This window comes from Sminthopsis crassicaudata, chromosome 2 (genome assembly GCF_048593235.1).
Source record: "Sminthopsis crassicaudata isolate SCR6 chromosome 2, ASM4859323v1, whole genome shotgun sequence".
NCBI lineage: Eukaryota > Metazoa > Chordata > Mammalia > Dasyuromorphia > Dasyuridae > Sminthopsis > Sminthopsis crassicaudata.
Window position 1 is genome coordinate 532,836,284 of NC_133618.1, and position 17,436 is coordinate 532,853,719.

General features: G+C 36.1%; 1 protein-coding gene across 2 annotated transcripts in view; it reads right to left on the bottom strand.

The window, feature by feature from the left end:
* The window catches only part of THSD4 (thrombospondin type 1 domain containing 4), a 934,909-nt gene that overhangs the window by 329,355 nt on the left and 588,118 nt on the right, over positions 1-17,436 (bottom strand). The window contains exon 1 of one of the 2 annotated variants that reach the window (XM_074294658.1): positions 15,050-15,218. The exons of the other annotated variant lie outside the window; for it this stretch is intronic. Within the exon in view, the coding sequence (XP_074150759.1) occupies positions 15,050-15,121 (72 nt within the window). The 5' untranslated portion in view covers positions 15,122-15,218. Of the gene's footprint in view, positions 1-15,049; positions 15,219-17,436 lie in introns of those variants that run through there. 2 annotated transcript variants of the gene reach the window in all.

Below are 17,436 nucleotides of genomic sequence, written 5' to 3' on the forward strand. Positions count from 1 at the left end.
TACAGTATATGGTGTACAATGTTGGTCTATGTCTAGCTTCTGCCATAGTATTTCCCAATTTTTCTAGTTTTTTGGCAAATCATAAGTTTTCTCAGAACACATTATATTCTAAGGAGATTTAATTATAAACCTTCCAAAAAGGATATAAATGTGAGTAAAATATGTTACTGAACTTGGTAGTATGAATCTTGTAGCATTTCTTTTGTGCTTAGGGGGGAAAACTGTTCCACAGTTTATTTACATTATACATTTTAACTTACTACTCCTTTCCAATGGGAAGCTCTAGACATGAGCCAAAATGTAAGCCTTAAACAAATTTCCTTGGGAGATATGATGAGTCAAAGAGGAGGAAAAAAGAGAGCATAACTTTTCTCATTAGAAACCAACCTCCTCCAAGACTGAACCAGGTCCAAACTACAGTCCTAGGTCCCAAGCAAAAGACTTAAAAGAGTAAATGTGTGCTCAGCCATAGGGCTCAGCAATCCAGTGGTGAATCATAGTTACAAATATCAATAAACTTTTATTTAAATGCCTACTAAATTTACTTAGTGTAAGTCCACTACTTCCTGATGGGGAAGGAAGGAGAAAGATAGAAAAATAAATAAAATACAGTCCCTGATCTAAAAATGCCCTTTGTTGATTCACAGTGTCACTTAGAGGATAGTCTTAAATGCTGCTGTCAAAGAGACCTGGATGTAAATCTTACCTCTGACAACATTGTTTTGTGAACCAAGGAGCATCTTAATGTCTCTGAGCCTTAATTTCTTCAATGCATCATTGTGAGGATAAAATTAGATAATGTATATAACTTCTTTTGTAAATACTGTAGTGCTTCCTGACATTATTATTGCTGAGATACTTCTAATGAATCTTTAGTTAGACAGAGGCAATAATATGTTGCAAAGGCTCTGCTAGTATGTTACAAAAAGGATATACTTAGAAAAAGCCCAAACTGCCTTCCTGACCTGAACACCTGGATAATGAATCATTGAATTTTGCAACATTTAAATATGTATTTTTTATATCAACTACTAGTTTATATTTGTTTATCAAAGCTCTATCAGGATATTGAAGAATGGAAGCAAGTGATATGGAAGAGAAAGCTTTTAAAAAAAGGTTGTTGAATACTGGGGCGTAAAGTAACATATGTGGGGTTCCTACTGAAGAGGAAAATACTAAACCATTTGAAGGTGAAGATAATGCTTATACTCCAAGGCATTATCTATAAAGTTCCCCCAAATGAAAGATGCATTAGTAAAGATCAAAGAAAGAAGACTTTGGTAGTGATGGCAGATGATTGTGACTATTTGAAGAACTATACTGTCTTCACTGGGAAAAGTAGTCATTGTATGAAAAAAAAAGAAATCATCATCATAGTGAGTTTTCTATTTGTTAGTTCATTTAATCCTCACAATAACCCTGGAAGACAGGTTCTATTTCCATTTGAAAGATGAGGCAACTGAGGCTGAGAAATGTTAAGAGCCTGGTCTAGGATCACACATCTACTGTCCTGGGAAGACATTGATCTCAGGTATTCTGAAATCCAAGTCTAGCATCTAATGGCCCTATCCATGACTTGCCACACTGGACAACAACAGTCTACTTCTAGTATGTGAACACTGATGATCCTGCCAGAATGGATCCAAGAGGTATTAAAGATTAAAAAGTTTTGGTCAAAAAACTAAAGGCCTTAAGGATACAGGTGGTATTTTATCATTGTTGCCAATAAGAATCAAGCTCTTTATGAGAGAAAGGGAGAATTGGAAAGTGAACAGCTGGGTTAGAAAGTAGTGTCTGAGAAAGGGATTAAGGTTTCTGTACTGTGGTTTAAATTATAAGAATGTGGAGCTGCTGGATGTTGCAATGAATCTAAAATGGAAGAATACATATGCCTAGAGTTTTAGAAATCTGAGCAAGTAGGCTATAAATGGAAAAAGAAAGGAAGATGGAGAAAACTGACTGTGTAGGCACCATAGAGATTAGCTATATTAGAAGAAAAAAAATAATATCAAATATTTTCAGATTCCAAAGAGGTTTATCTAAGATTGGAGCCAGGATATATAGGAATCAAACTAGATTCTAGAACTAGAGATCTTAAGTGTCAGGGGGTACTTAATAGCAATGTCTGCAGGATCTGGCTCCTTTTGGCTCAGAGTCAATGTGAAATTTTTGGTGGAAGTATTGATACCTCAGCCATTAATACCAATCCACCACCTACCATCTTGGTGAGCACACCCTTAGCAATGAGGCAAATGATCTTATAGGTGATGAAAAATAAAATAATGGGGAGAAAGATGTTGGAATAGCAAAGATATACACATGTGAAGAAATCCTGGAAGTAGAAGGATTAACATAATAAATACCAACAATATTCTTATCAGAGTGTACTACAGACAAACTCAGACCTACCAATTTGGGAAACATCTCTTGGTACTCTAGATTTTGGGGGAATATATTTCAAAGTTTTCAGAAAAAGTAAAGATACCATCCCATGGTTTGGAATTCACCAGTTGGAATAGAAAATTTTCAAGATGTAAATTATGAAGGAAAAAAGAGGGAAAGAGAAAAAGGAAAAATGAGACACATACAGTCACACAGGCAGATAGACAGCAAAGTTGGAGAGGGATAATTTCTAACTGGGAAGAATCAAAGGGGAAAAAAGACTTCTTTGAGGTGGCGATGTTTTGCCTGGACTACCTGTAGAAAGGAGAATATTTTAAAAAGTAGAATTCATTATATTTTCTACAGAAACTTTAAGAAAATTAATTTGGTAAAATATTTCATGGATATGTTGGATTTAATATATAATTTAACATATTTAACATGTATTGAACTACATGCCATAGGTGAGGGGGTGGGGGAAGGAGGGAAAAATTTGGAACAGAAGGTTTTGCAAGAATTAATGTTGAAAAAATTACCCATGCATATGTTTTGTAAATAAAAAGATATAATAATAAAAAATAAATCTAAAAATTATGTTATGGATTGGAAAAACAAGTTAGGGAACTATTCCAGTAGTTCAGAACTAGGTAGTGGCAGTGAAAATTGGCAAGAAAGGACGTAGGGTTATAGGATCATAGATTTAGAGCAGAAGAATCTTTAAAAATGGTCAAGGCCAATTTCCTCATTTTACAAACTAGAACACTGAAATCACATAGAAGTGAAATGACTTATCCCAAGTCACACAGATAGCAGGTGGCAGAATTGCAATTCAGATCTAGCTTTTCAGCTTCCAAATCCACCATTCTTTCCTTTGAACTAGATTGACTCCATTGATGGAATATAAATGTAAAAAATGAACCCAAGAGAAATGAAAAATGAAGAACCAAGAGGTGATTAATTGGACCTTGCACTCTGAGGACAAATAATCAGCAAAAGGTGATACTAAGGTTATAAACCTGGACAACTGGGAAGAGGGTCTCACCATTAGCAGCACTATTAGCGTGTGATTTGTGTTAAGAAAATAATGAGGTTACTATCATAAATGTTACATTTGAAGTGATGGTGGCAACATACACAGTCTAGCTGGGATGTTATTGAAGTATAAGAGTTCTTCCCCATAAAATAAGCAGACAGTTGAATTTGATTGACTAGATAGGTTCTACAAGTAAGAAAATATATCAAATAAGATCTAAAGTCAAAATCTGAGAAATATTCACATTAAATAGATGGATGAAAGATGAAAAGTCAATAAAAAAGCTATAAATGAAAGAATGAGAAGACTGGTACAGGGGCAGTTAAGTGGCACAGTGGATAGAGCACCAGCCTGAAGTCAAGAGGACCTGAGTTCAAATTTGACCTCAGACACTTAACACTTCCTAGCTGTGTAACCCTGGACAAGTCACTTAACCCCAATTGCCTCAGCAAAAAAAAAAAAAAAAAAAAAGAAAAGAAAATGATTCATAGAAGAAGCAAGATACTGTAGTGCTAGTTAAGTTAAGAGACCAACCTAAGGAGAGATTAAGGAGTGCATGGTTTAAAAAGGAGGGATGTCAGGATAGATCATTTACTTAAAAAAAGATAGGCAGTGAAAGAAAGGTAAAAAAATTAGCAAGAGGAAATGGCAGGATCAGGTGAAGATTTAAACTATATATGTGTGTAAGGATTGATGATGATGATAACAGCTAACATTTACTTGGTAATTTAAGGTTTGCAAAATACTTTATATATTTCGATTCATTTGCTACAACAATCCTGTGAAGCAGCCACTATTATTATGCCCATTTTATAGATGAGGAAACAAACACATAGAGAGAAGATATTGGTACAAGATGGAATGACTAAAAGATAGCAAAGAAAGAAGACAAGCATAAGAGAAATGCAGTACAAAACCAAGTAGATTTGTTTAATAGGAAGTCATACTTTTGAATCGTGTTGGTTTCAAAATTTGTAGCTTCAAGATAGGATCACAACAGCACTAGAATATTGTACCTAGCAACCTTGTGTAGATGATCAATTTTGATAGACTGTTTTTCTCAGTAATAAAACCATCTAAGACAATTCCAAAAGACTCATGATGAAAAATGCTATCCACATTCAGAGAAAGAACTATGGAGCCTTAATAAAAATTGAAGCATACTATTTTCACTTCTTTTTTCTTGTTTTTCCTTTCTTGTGGTTTTTCCCTTTTGTTCTGATTTTTCTTTCACAATGTGATTAATGTGGAAATGTGTTTAATACAATTATATATATATGTATACATATATACATATAAATCTTATAAAAGTAAATGTCAAAAAACTAATAATTTTTTTTAAAGAAAAAAAAAACAGTCACAGATTTAGAACTGGAAGGGACGCAGACAAAAACCATCAATTTGTACTCTGCAAATAATGAACCTTGTGCAAGGTCACAACCAAGGTTACACACTTAGTAATTGGCAGTCAGAATATATACATAGAGTAAATGTTTTTTTCACTGCCCTGTGCTGAGACATATTTTTGCCTGAACTCAAGGAAAGCTTGCTCCTTATTTAGACAGACAAAGAAGAACATCATTTAGTACAAAGAATGCTCCTTTAGGAGTTTAAGGTCATGAGTCCAAATTTCATTTCTGCCACTACTCTTTTCATCTTGAACAACTTAACCCTCAGAGCTTTAGTTTCTGCTTTTGGTGGGAGAGAAATTAATGAATATTTTATTTTATAACAACATGTAAAAACTTTTTGTTTTATATTTGCCTTTAAATTTTTTAAGTTCCAAATTCTTTCTCCTTTTCCTACCTTCTCATTGAGAAAATAAGCAATTTGATATAGATTATACATGTGCAGTCATGCAAAATATATTTCCATATCAGTCATTTGTGAAAGAAAATATAGATCAAGAAAAAATAAAATTGTGTAAGAGTGTGCTTTGCTGATGATGATGAATAATGATCTGCATTCAAACTCTTTCAATTCTTTCTTTGGATGAGGATAGAATTTTCTATCATGAGTACTTTGGAATTGTCTTAGAGCATTGCATTGCTGAGAATAGCTAAGTCATTCACAGTTGATCATTTAACAATATTGTTGTAAATGTGTACAATGTTCTACAGTTTCTGCTTATTTCAATGCATCAGTTAGCTTAAGTCTTTCCAGGTTTTTCTGAATGCATCCTGCTTGGATGCAACAATAAGACTACATAATGATCAATTCTCATAGATATGGCTTTCCTCAACAATGAAATGATTCAAACCAATTCCAATTGTTCAATGATGAAGAGAGGCATCTACACTGAGAGAGGATCTTGGGAATTAAATGTGAATCACAACATAGCATTCTCACTCTTTCTGTTGTTTGCTTGAATTTTGTTTTTTTTCCCAGTTTTTTTTTCCTTTTTGATCTGATTTTTCTTGTGCAGCAAGATAACTGTAATATGTATACATATATTGGATATAATATATTTTAACATATTTAACATGAATCGGATTACCTGCCATCTAGGGGAAGGAGTGGGGGAAGGAGGGGATAATTTGGAACAGAAGGTTTTAAAAAGGTCAATATTGAAAAATTACCCATGCATATATTTGGTAAATAAAAAGCTTTAATAAAAAAATAAAAAGCATCCTGCTTATAATATTTAATAGCATAATAGTTTTCATCACAATCATATACTACAACTTGTTCAGCTGTCCCCCAATTAGTAGGCATCCCCTCAGTTTCTAATTCTTGGCCACCACAAAAAGAGCTGCTACAAATATTTTTGTACATGTAGATCCTTTTCATTTTTAAAAATCTCTTTGGATTACAGATCTAGTAGTGGTATTGCTGGGTCAAAGGGTATACACAGTTTGATTGCTCTTTGGGCATGGTTCCAAATTGTTCTCCAAAATAGTTGGATCAGTTCACAACTCCACAAATAGAGTATTAGTCTCCCAATTTACCCACAGACTCTCCAACATTTGTCATTTTTCCTTTTATATCATATTAGTCAGTCTGACAGATAAGAGGTTGTACCTCAGAGGCATTTTTTCATATGGCTATACATAGCTTTGACTTCATCTGAAAACTGCCTGTTCATATCCTTTGACTCTTTATTTGTTGAGGATTGATTTATATTCTTATAAATTCTATATTATTTGAGAAATGAGTTCTTTTCATTTGGAGAACTTGCTGTAAATTTTCCCCCTTAGTTCCTCTGCTTTCTTTCTGATTTTTGCTGCCCTGGTTTTATTTGTGTAAAACCTTTTTAGTTTAATATAATCAAAATTATCTTTATTTATATTCTGTAATTCCCTCCCTTCCATTAATCTCGCCTTTTCTTATTCCCCTTCCTTTCTACTTTTCAGGAGGAGAAGATGGATTTCTTTTTACAATTAAGTGTGTGTTTTATTCCCTTTTTGAACCAATCTGATGACAGCAAGACTCAAGAGTTGCCTGCCACTTCCCCCCACCCCATTTCCTGCCACTGTAGAAGCTCTTTTGCACCTTTATGTGAGATAATTTACTTCATTCGACCTCTCCATTATCCCTTCTCCTAATTCATCCCTATTTTTTACCCTTTATTTTTTTTTTTATATCATCGCATCATGGTCCACTCTATCTATATATATTCTTTCTAACTGCTGTAATAATAAGAAAATTCTTAGGAGTGAGTTGCAAGTATCATCTTCATCATCATATAGGAATAGAAACAGTTTAAAGTTATTAAATCACTTATGATTTCTCTTTATTGTTTAACTCTTTATCTTTTTCTTGAGTTTTATATCTGAAAGTCAGATTTTCTATTCAGCTCTAATCTTTTCATCAAGAATGCTTGAAAGTCCTCTATTTCATCAAATAATTCATTTCCCCCTCTGAGGGATTATATTTAGTGTTGCTTAGTAGGTGATTCTTTTTTTTTTTTTTTTTTTGTCATTTATTTATTTTTTTTTTAATTTTTTATTTTATTTTATAATTATAACATTTTTGACAGTACATATGCATGGGTAATTTTTTACAACATTATCCCTTGCACTTACTTCTATTCAGATTTTTTCCCTTCCTCCCCCAACCCCCTCCCCCAGATGGCAAGCAGTCTTATAAATGTTAAATATATTACAGTATAATTTAGAGACAATATATGTGTGTAGAACCGAATTTTTTTTGTTGCACAGGAAGAATTGGATTCAGAAGGTAAAAATAACAGTTTACATTCATTTCCCAGTGTTCCTTTTCTGGGTGTAGCTGGTTCTGTCCATCATTAATTAATTGGAATTGGATTAGCTCTTCTCTATGTTGAAGAAATCCACTTCCATCAGCATACATCCTCGTACAGTATCATTGTTGAAGTGTATAATGATCTTCTGGTTCTGCTCGTTTCACTCAGCATCAGTTGATGTAAGTCTCTCCAAGCCTCTCTGTATTTCTCCTGTTGGTCATTTCTTATAGAACAATAATATTCCATAACATTCATATACCATAGTTTACCCAACCATTCTCCAATTGATGGACATCCATTCATCTTCCAGCTTCTAGCCACTATGAAAAGGGCTGCCACAAACATTTTGGCACATACAGGACCCTTTCCCTTCTCTAGTAGTTCCTTGGGGTATAAGCCCAGTAGTAGTATGGCTGGGTCAAAGGGTATGCACATTTTGATAACTTTTTGGGCATAATTCCAGATTGCTCTCCAGAATGGTTGGATTCTTTCACAACTCCACCAACAATGCATCAGTGTCCCAGTTTTCCCACAGCCCCTCCAACATTCATCGTCATCTGTTCCTGCCATCTTAGCCAATCTGACAGGTGTGTAATGATACCTCAGAGTTGTCTTAATTTGCATTTCTCTGATCAATGGTGACCTGGAACACTCTCTCATATGAGTGGAAATAGTTTTAATTTCATCATCTGAAAATTGTCTGTTCATATCCTTTGACCATTTATCAATTGGAGAATGGCTTGATTTCTTATAAATTAAAGTCAATTCTCTGTATATTTTGGAGATGAGGCCTTTATCAGAACCTTTAACTGTAAAAATTTTTTCCCAATTTGTTACTTCCCTTCTAATCTTGTTTGCATTAGTTTTGTTTGTGCAGAAACTTTTTAATTTGGTGTAATCAAAATGTTCTATTTTGTAATCAATAATGGTCTCTAGTTCTCCCTTGGACACAAACTCCTTCCTCCTCCACAAGTCTGAGAGGTAAACCATCCCATGTTCCTCCAATTTATTTATGATTTCGTTCTTTATGCCTAAATCTTGGACCCATTTTGATCTAATCTTAGTATGTGGTGTTAAATGTGGGTCCATGCCTAGTTTCTGCCATACTAATTTCCAGTTTTCCCAGCAGTTTTTGTCAAATAATGAATTCTTATCCCAAAATTTGGGATCTTTGGGTTTGTCAAACACTAGATTGCTATTTTTATTCACTATCTTGTCCTGTGAACCTAACCTATGCCACTGATCAACTAGTCTATTTCTTAGCCAATACCAAATGGTTTTGGTGACTGTTGCTTTATAATATAGCTTTAAATCAGGTACACTTAGACCACCTTCCTCTGACTTTTTTTTCATTAGTTCCCTTGCAATTCTCGACCTTTTATTCTTCCATATGAATTTTGTTGTTATTTTTTCTAGGTCATTAAAATAGTTTCTTGGGAGTCTGGTTGGTATAGCACTAAATAAATAGATTAGTTTGGGGAGTATTGTCATCTTTATTATATTCGCTCGGCCTATCCAAGAACATTGAATGTCTTTCCAATTATTTAAATCTGACTTTATTTTTGTGGCAAGTGTTTTGTAATTTTGCTCATATAATTCCTGACTCTCCTTTGGTAGATATATTCCCAAATATTTGATACTATCGACTGTTATTTTGAATGGAATTTCTCTTTGTATCTCTTGCTGTTGGATTGTGTTGGTAATGTATAAAAATCTTAGTAGGTGATTCTTGGTTGTAATCCTGGTTTCTTTCCCCTCCTTTAATGTAGAAGCTGCTAATCCCAAACTTTTGGGGTGTTGCAGTGCTGTTTTCAGAGCTAGTTCTAGGGCTCTATAAGTTTTCAGTTCTTTCAAGGTGATATGAACTAAGGTGAGTATGGTCACAGTTATCCTGACTATGGTTCCATGATATATGAATTGTTTCTTTCTGGAAGCTTTTAGTATTTTCTCTTTGATCTGACAGATCAGGAATATTCCTGAGAATATTCATTTTGTGATCTCTTTCAGATTGTATTCTTTCAATGTCTACTTTATCTTTTGGTTCTAGAACATTGGGACATTTTCCTTGACATTTAAAAAAAACACATTTATTCTATTTTAAATTTATGGAATAAAACAAGCATTTTCATATATAGCATAATGTAGCATAATAAAAAAGATTGAAATTTTTAAAATATTTTTGAAATATAATCTCTAAGTTCTTTTTTTTTAAATCATGTCTTTCAGACAGTCCAATAATTTTTAAAATTACTTCCCCCCCAATCTACCATGTCAGTTATTTTTCCAATGAGACATTTCACAGTTTCTTCTATTTCTTTATTCTTTTAATTTTTTTTTCTTATTGTGTGTGTGTAGGGGGGGTAGCATTAGCCTCCCCTTATTCAAATCTAATTTTTAAGGAATTATTTTCTTCATGTAATTTTTACATACTTTTTCCTTTTGACCAATTCTGATTTTAATGAGTTTTTCTCTATAGTAAATTTTTATACCTTCTTTGTCATTTAGAGTATTCTGTTTTTAAGGTATTATTTTCTTGGTGTTTTGTTTTTTTGTTGTTGTTTTTTGTTTTTTTTGTTTTTTTGTTTTAGTCTCTTTTGCCAAACGACTCTTTTTTTTTTTTTTTTAACGATTTCTTTGTATCATTCTTATTTAATTTCCCACTTTCCCTCTTCCTCTTCTTTAATTTTTAAAATCCTTTTTTGATCTCTTACAGGATTTTTACCCTGAGACCAAGTCATATTTTTCTTTGAGGCTGCACACACATTAGCTGTTTTGACATTGTTGTCTTCTTTTCAGTGTGTGTTTTGATCTTCTCTGTTACCATAGTAACTTTCTATGGTTAAGTTTTTAGTTGTGGTTGTTTACTTATTTTTTCAGTCAATTTCTTGATTTTCACATTTATGTTAAAGTTGGGTTCTTCTCCCCAGGGTGTAGAGAGCATTATCTCAATCTTCAAGGTTTTTGTGCTGCTATTTTCAGAGCTAGTTCTGAGTGTCTGTAAGATTTCAGTTTTTTCAAGGTGGTATGAACTAAAAAAAGGTGTGGTCACTGCTCTCTTGCCCTGTGATCTTGTCTATAAGTGACCACAAGCACTCTTTTCCACCCTGGAACTGTGTCCAGGGTCCCTGCTCTTGCTAAGTGCTCCTCTGCCCCCTGGAAGCAATCCAGAACTACATATGGCAACAGAATCCTGTTCACAGTACCAGCAAAAAGTTCCTTGTAACTTCCTTCTGACTAGTTGTCTGGTCCTTTTATAGTCTGTGACTGAGAGCTCCAGAAACTGCTGCTAATTCAATCACACATACCCATTTCTACCTAAAGTCGGATGCTAACTTACCTGGCACAGTCTTCCTAGTGTGGCGCATGCTGGACTGTATTCCATTCTCAACCCAGTGAGACTGAACTTTCCTGCTACTCTAAATTATCTTGGTTCAGAAAACTGTTTTCAACCCATTCTTTTCTTGGTTCTGCTGCTTCAGAATTCGTTTTAAAAATTATTTTAATGTTGTCTGGAGGGGAATTTGAGAGCTCACGTCAGTCTCTGCCTTTACTCTTCTGTCATCCAATCTCTCTCTGAGTCTTGATAAAGTAAGGAATATAAGCTAAATGGCCGCTGGTGCCTATTATCTTGAATCATTACACACTTCTACTACCTAGTGATAACATGCTAAACTTGCAGGGTTGCATATATCTTAGAAGAAAAACAAAAATTAATCCATGAAGTACTAAAGCTACAAAATAAGGACCAGATGGCAATATTAAATCAGGTGACAATAGCCTGGTAGAAACCAGGAACATAGATGTTCAGAGAGAGGAGAGAACCAGAATAGTGGCAAAATGCTTGATAGAAGATTTGAAAGCAACTACATTTCCAAGGTTATATAGGATTTGGAAAAGCAGAGAGGACAACATTCTAAGAAGAGGGAACAGCATGAACCAAGCCACAGAACTGGGAATGAGGATGGTGCATTGAGGAGGCCTGCCTAGCCACAGCAGAAGGTGTAGTTAGGGGGACAGCAGGGGGTAGAGACAAGAAGAAAATGACTGGTTTCTGCTTAGTTGCCTATCCCATCATCCAGGCTTAATGAAGAACTGTCAGACCTCTGGCAGCACAGAAGTAGTTGGCAGTGTCAGCAGGGGGCTCCATGGCAAAATTCACTTGTCAGCCTATTGAATTTTTCAAGCCTCACAAAAGTAAATTCCAATGAAAGAGAAAGAATTATAGGGAATTGCTTAACCAGCAATATATCATATAAGCTGTAAGAGGGAAAAAAAATAAAACCTCTAGTCTAGAAACACACACGTGCAAAAACTCCATCTCTTTTGCCCTTCTATCCCTGTCTTTCTTAAAACCACCATGTGCAAATCTATTCCTTTTGGAAAAAACAAGGTATTTCACTTAACACTTATAGGTTTCTCATGCTTCAACACATAAGTCTCCACTTCACAAAACCATCTGAGAGAGAGGGCAAGCTACACACCAGCCATAGGAAAAAATACTTCTATCCTCTTGCTGCTCCCCTACAAAGAAAAGTGGCTTCTGGCACTCTCCTGGTACACACAACCTTAAATTCTCTGCATTGTTTTACTTCCTCGGGGATCCTCAGAGGGAAACTGAACTTTACAGGTCTTTGCTGTTGTTACCCTCCTGCTAAGAGCAACATTCTGAATGCTTTAAACCCCCGCCATGTGACTTTAGCCTCCCCTGAAACACAGAACGTGAAAAGATGAAAGAATGAATGAGTTTTTCATTGTAGATCTACCCAGCCCTTATCAAATACATGCCCATTTATGCCAGAGAAGGGACTCCAAATGTAGTTTCAGATGTATGATGTCAACTAACTTTCTCTATGCCCAGAGCTTTTACCTTCCTCACCTCTATCACCCCATTCGCATTTCTCCTATCCAAGAGAACATCAAATACTTAGAAAGTAACAGAAGAACAGTCACAAAAGGCAAACCACTCTATTCCCAAAACTCACCATGATTTTAAGAAGCCAAATGCCACAGGAAAAAAAAGAAAAAGAAAACTCTTAAGACCAAAAGATAAAACCATCAGTTTGGGGAGGTTTGTTTCTTCTCTTCATTTGACTCATGTGTTTTTGTTAACATCCAAAGAGAAGATAATTAAAACCTACAAGAAAACCAGCTGGCGGTGGGGCAGGAGTTTGTGGTGGTGGTGGTGGGGGGAGTCTTGGTGACTTCAGGACTATGCCACATGTTTATGAGTGAATTTTCTAAGTAACACAGCAATAAAAGGGGGAGGGAGGCTCTTATAAATAAATGCCACATTCTTCAAAGCTCCACATAAACTACATTCTTTTTCAAAGGGGGCCTCTCCTTCCTCATCACTTCATTTCCACCAAAGGGGAAAAGATTCTAATAATTTCCCAAAACAGTATTTACAGAATCGAAATCTTGCAGCAACTAGAAACACACACATGTAATACAATGATCTCCAGCAAAGGAGAAACAAAGAACCAGTCACCTTTTTACTTCCTGTTTTCTCTATCAGGTCTCATAATTAAGTGTATATAATTTGATTTGAAAGGCAGATCCTCTCTGGCTTCCTTTTTAGAATGCAGTCTATATATCACCAAAAAATGGAAGATCCACTTGTAATCAATCCCCTTTCATTTTTTATCTGCTTTGCTAATTATAAAGTTCAACAGATCAACATTGGTCAAAGTATATGACATATGACTTACAGCACACATAAAACAGACATTCCAGTGTGGGCTTCAAATGTAGTGAGTTGTTTTCAGGTAAGTCCAGAGCCTGTCCCCATTCTCTCTGCTAATAGGGGTAATTGGCGCACTGTAGCATTGTTGCTGCTCTGTGATTTGCTCTTTATGGGGGTCTCCCTAGACCATATGTGCATGCAGCCGTGATAGAAATATTTTCCATATGAGCTCTCTAGCATGCTTAAGTGCTTCAGCCTGAGTTAAGGGAGCCCATTTGTCATTTGCTTTGCACAGTAAAAAAATCAACAGGGAAGTTTAATACTCTGGCTACAAGTACAGGGCAATGAACAGCTTTCAGCTACTCAGATCACTAACGCATTCAAACCACCAAACCTCCATTCAGGACTTTAATTTCTTCAAAAGACACAGAAACTGTTGTGTGGAGAGCAGAGGGCTTCACGAACTAATAACCCAAAACAACCGCTGTTTAATATGAGAGGTTCCCTCTCAGTGCCTAGAAGCCACATGGAGGTTGGGAGCCTCAGTAATGACACACCCCTAAACCACAGCTGACTTGGAGGGATTTTCACTTCCACTTCTCTGTTAGCAGGGAAAGTAATTACACTGGGCTTCCCAAAGCTGCTCAGTCCTCTGACAAGCCAAACAAAAAGGGCTGGAAGCCTCAGTACCATCCTTCAAGAACCGGACTTTTCACTTAGGTTTTTGATACTCTCCTTATTGTTACACCAGGGAAAAGAAATTCTGGATAACTACTGTCTCTCTCCAATTGCTTGAGGGATGATTCTACCAGACTTCTGTGAGGAGGAAGTCAAAGAAGAATCCAAAGGGTTGGAGAATGAGTTACATACTTATCCACAGCTGGGGGACAGGGGACATACTTCAGTGTGTCTTCCTACCCAGACCTTTATGTGCTTTCCCCTGATTCCTCTTCCCAATATTTTAAAATCATCCATGGACCAGGTTCAACAACGGGCCAAACCCCTTTTTAGCAAACACATTAGGATGATCACTATGAAGACAAATGACTTTTTTTTATTTCTGGAAACATCACATAAACAAGCTAACATCCCACACTCCTGCTGGCACTCTCCCGTCTGGACCTCATGCACACTCAAGATCCCGATGTCTGGTCCTGTCACACTGCTGTCACTCTTCAAACTCAGGGCACAAAGGTGACTAAACACATTTTACAGGAACAATGAAACCATGAAGAAAAGAAGAAAAGGGGAAGTAAGGAGCAGGATGGAGAGCAGATTAAAGAAATGCAAAAACAGAAGATAGAGGGAAAAATAACTACTTCGGAATCTTACACATTTCTTTCTATACAAAACACACATGAAAACAAAATTCCAACCCTTCCTGGAATCAGGTATGCACTCTTTCTCTTACTATCACTAGGAGGAGAAATGTACATGCCAGAGAAATCTCTCCCATAGAAAAAGTGAGTGCTCAGGAAGGTAATATTAGGGAAAGTTTCTTTTTAGTTGTTAGACCGATTTTAGAAGATAATGGATTGGTTTTTTGTTTTTTGTTTTTTTTCCAAGAGAGAAGGTGAGGGGGGAAAGACTATATCTAGAAGAAAACAAGGCAATTGTAAAAATTAAAGACAGAACGTTACCCAATGTCCAACAGGAAAACTGCTCCCTGATCCCTCGTGGTAGATAGAAGAGGAAACATAATACTGACAAGAATATAACTTTTGACAAGATATTTTGCTTGGCTTACCTCTCCCTCAGGTCTTGCTAACACTGCTGTTTGAACGTAGAGCAATGTTAATATCAGGTAGCTGACAAACATTATTACCCAAAGTTAGAGCTACCCTAGAGGAGAAATCCGTCTGCCAAGTACTAACAGCTAGCAGATGCACTTGTGTCTCAGGATCCCAGCCCTGGAGTTCTGCTACACAGGCACCATGCTCTCTCTCTCTCTCTCTCTCTCTCTCTCTCTCTCTCTCTCTCTCTCTCAGTCTCTACTACCAGGAGCTCTGCTCTCAGTCTCAGCTCTGAAGACAACTGGTAAGCTGATCTCTTCATGTAATAACTTCTATCTAGTGGGGGAGGGGAAGAGAGCCAGCTGGGAGCTGGGGGGCTGCAGTTAAAATACAGCAGAAAGGGGAGGACAGAAAATGATCAGTGTGGAGTTATGCATCTGGCCTCATTCATGAAACAAGCTCTGAAGGTGAGCGCTCTACCCATGTGCAGGCAGGAGGGGACTGGGGAGGGGGAGGAGAGGGTGCTGTCAGTGTCTCATTGGTGCAGACAGGCAGGCTTGGCTGCCGAAGAACCGAACTGTGAAACCTCCTACTCACCCCAAGCTCAGACTGGGCACTTAAAACCGAGAGCAGTACCCCCTTCCGTTACTTCCAGGGTACCTTTGGAGGGGGAAGTAAGTACTCAGTCTGAGGACTGTGTAAATGGAAAGAGGCAAAGTGGGTAGCCAGATCCTTGGGCTTAAGAATTTTTTTTTTTTCTTGGTGGGGGGGAAGGAGATAGAAAAGGATAGATTGCACTATAGAATGCACTGAAGTTACCCCAAGAGAGAGTCACCTCGTTCTCCCTCCTGCCTGTGTCACTCCTCATGGCCAGTAGCGACAGACTTCCTGCAGAGTGAGTAGGGGTAAGTGCCAAAGAGAAACGAACCTAAGATCCAAAATTTGGTAAAGATGCTGCTGCTGCTGCCTCAGAGAAACTTCTGTTGTTACAGATCAACCAGAGAACAGCTTCGATGTAACTTCGAAGAGAAAGAAGCACGCCCAAATCCTGAGTTTCCATCTCAGACCTGTCTCAAGTACCGGACTCAAAGCACCAATGCCTTGCCACCTACCTTCATCTGAATATGACAACAATACCTACCATTGAGTATATACAAACATAAACTAATTATATATCGTTAATGTTTCCCCTCTAACTTTCCTATTGCTCACAATGGTATTGACATTCTTGGAAGCATTCACACTGGTACCAGTAAAATAATTAGTTTCTATTCAATAGCAATATGTATTAATATATGCATATATTCATTGAATCCTGGGAATAAAAAAAGGAAAGGAACTCTATGGTCCGGCTCTCCAGAAACCTATAATCTACTAGGAGAGCTAAAAATACTTATAAGATTATAAAAATTTATATATATATATATATATATATATATATATATATATATATATATATATCATAAGATTAGAAAATGAGTTATGAAATTCTTGCCTCTCATTCATCCCGTAAGTCCATTAAATACTGTTGAATTTATCTTCGCAATTGCTTTTTAAAAATTACTTATTATTAACATTCATTTTTGAGAATTTTTGAGTTCCAAATTCTCTCCCTCCCTAGCCATTGAGAAAGCAACAAATGTACAATTGATTTCACATTCAACCCTGCTTTACCATTCCCACTGGCAAAATAAATTTGGGCCTGCATCACCTCTCACCTGCACTGATGCAATGATTTTTCACAGGTTTCCTTGTTCCTAATGTCTCCCTACTGCATTTGATCCACACAACTGCCTTTTTAACTTTCCTGATATACAGGTCTGATCACACCAATTCCCAGCTCAGAAACTTTCTATGGGCCTAGCACATCACAGAATTCATCAAAACAAACAAACAAACAAAAAAAAAAACAAAAAAAAAACTAAACTAAATATTCAGTTTCCATGAACCTAAATCTATTAAGTGGCTGAGAGAACCGAGTTTCTTTAAAAGTCAGACACTGTGAAACAACATTGTCAGCTTAAGCCACTAAGTACAATAGTAAGACAAAATAATGGATTGATTACTCCTAAAAAATATTAACATTATAGGCAGATTCACTCAAACGTATTGGCTTTTCTCATTAATGGAATTCTAATTTTAAGGTATGACTTATTAATATTTTATATTACATTAAGCTTTAGTGTCAGTGGGCACTCTTTCTGTTGCTCTTTCTGTTTTTTTTTTCTCTCATGATATTTCCCTTTTGTTATGATTTTTCTCTGTCACCACGATTTATAAAGAAATGTGTTTTTAAAAGATTAAAGTACATGAATAACAGGGGGAAAATTTTACTCATTTTACTTCTTTTATACCCACTAGATTTTTTTTTTAAAGTGGGAGGACAACAAAGTCATCATTA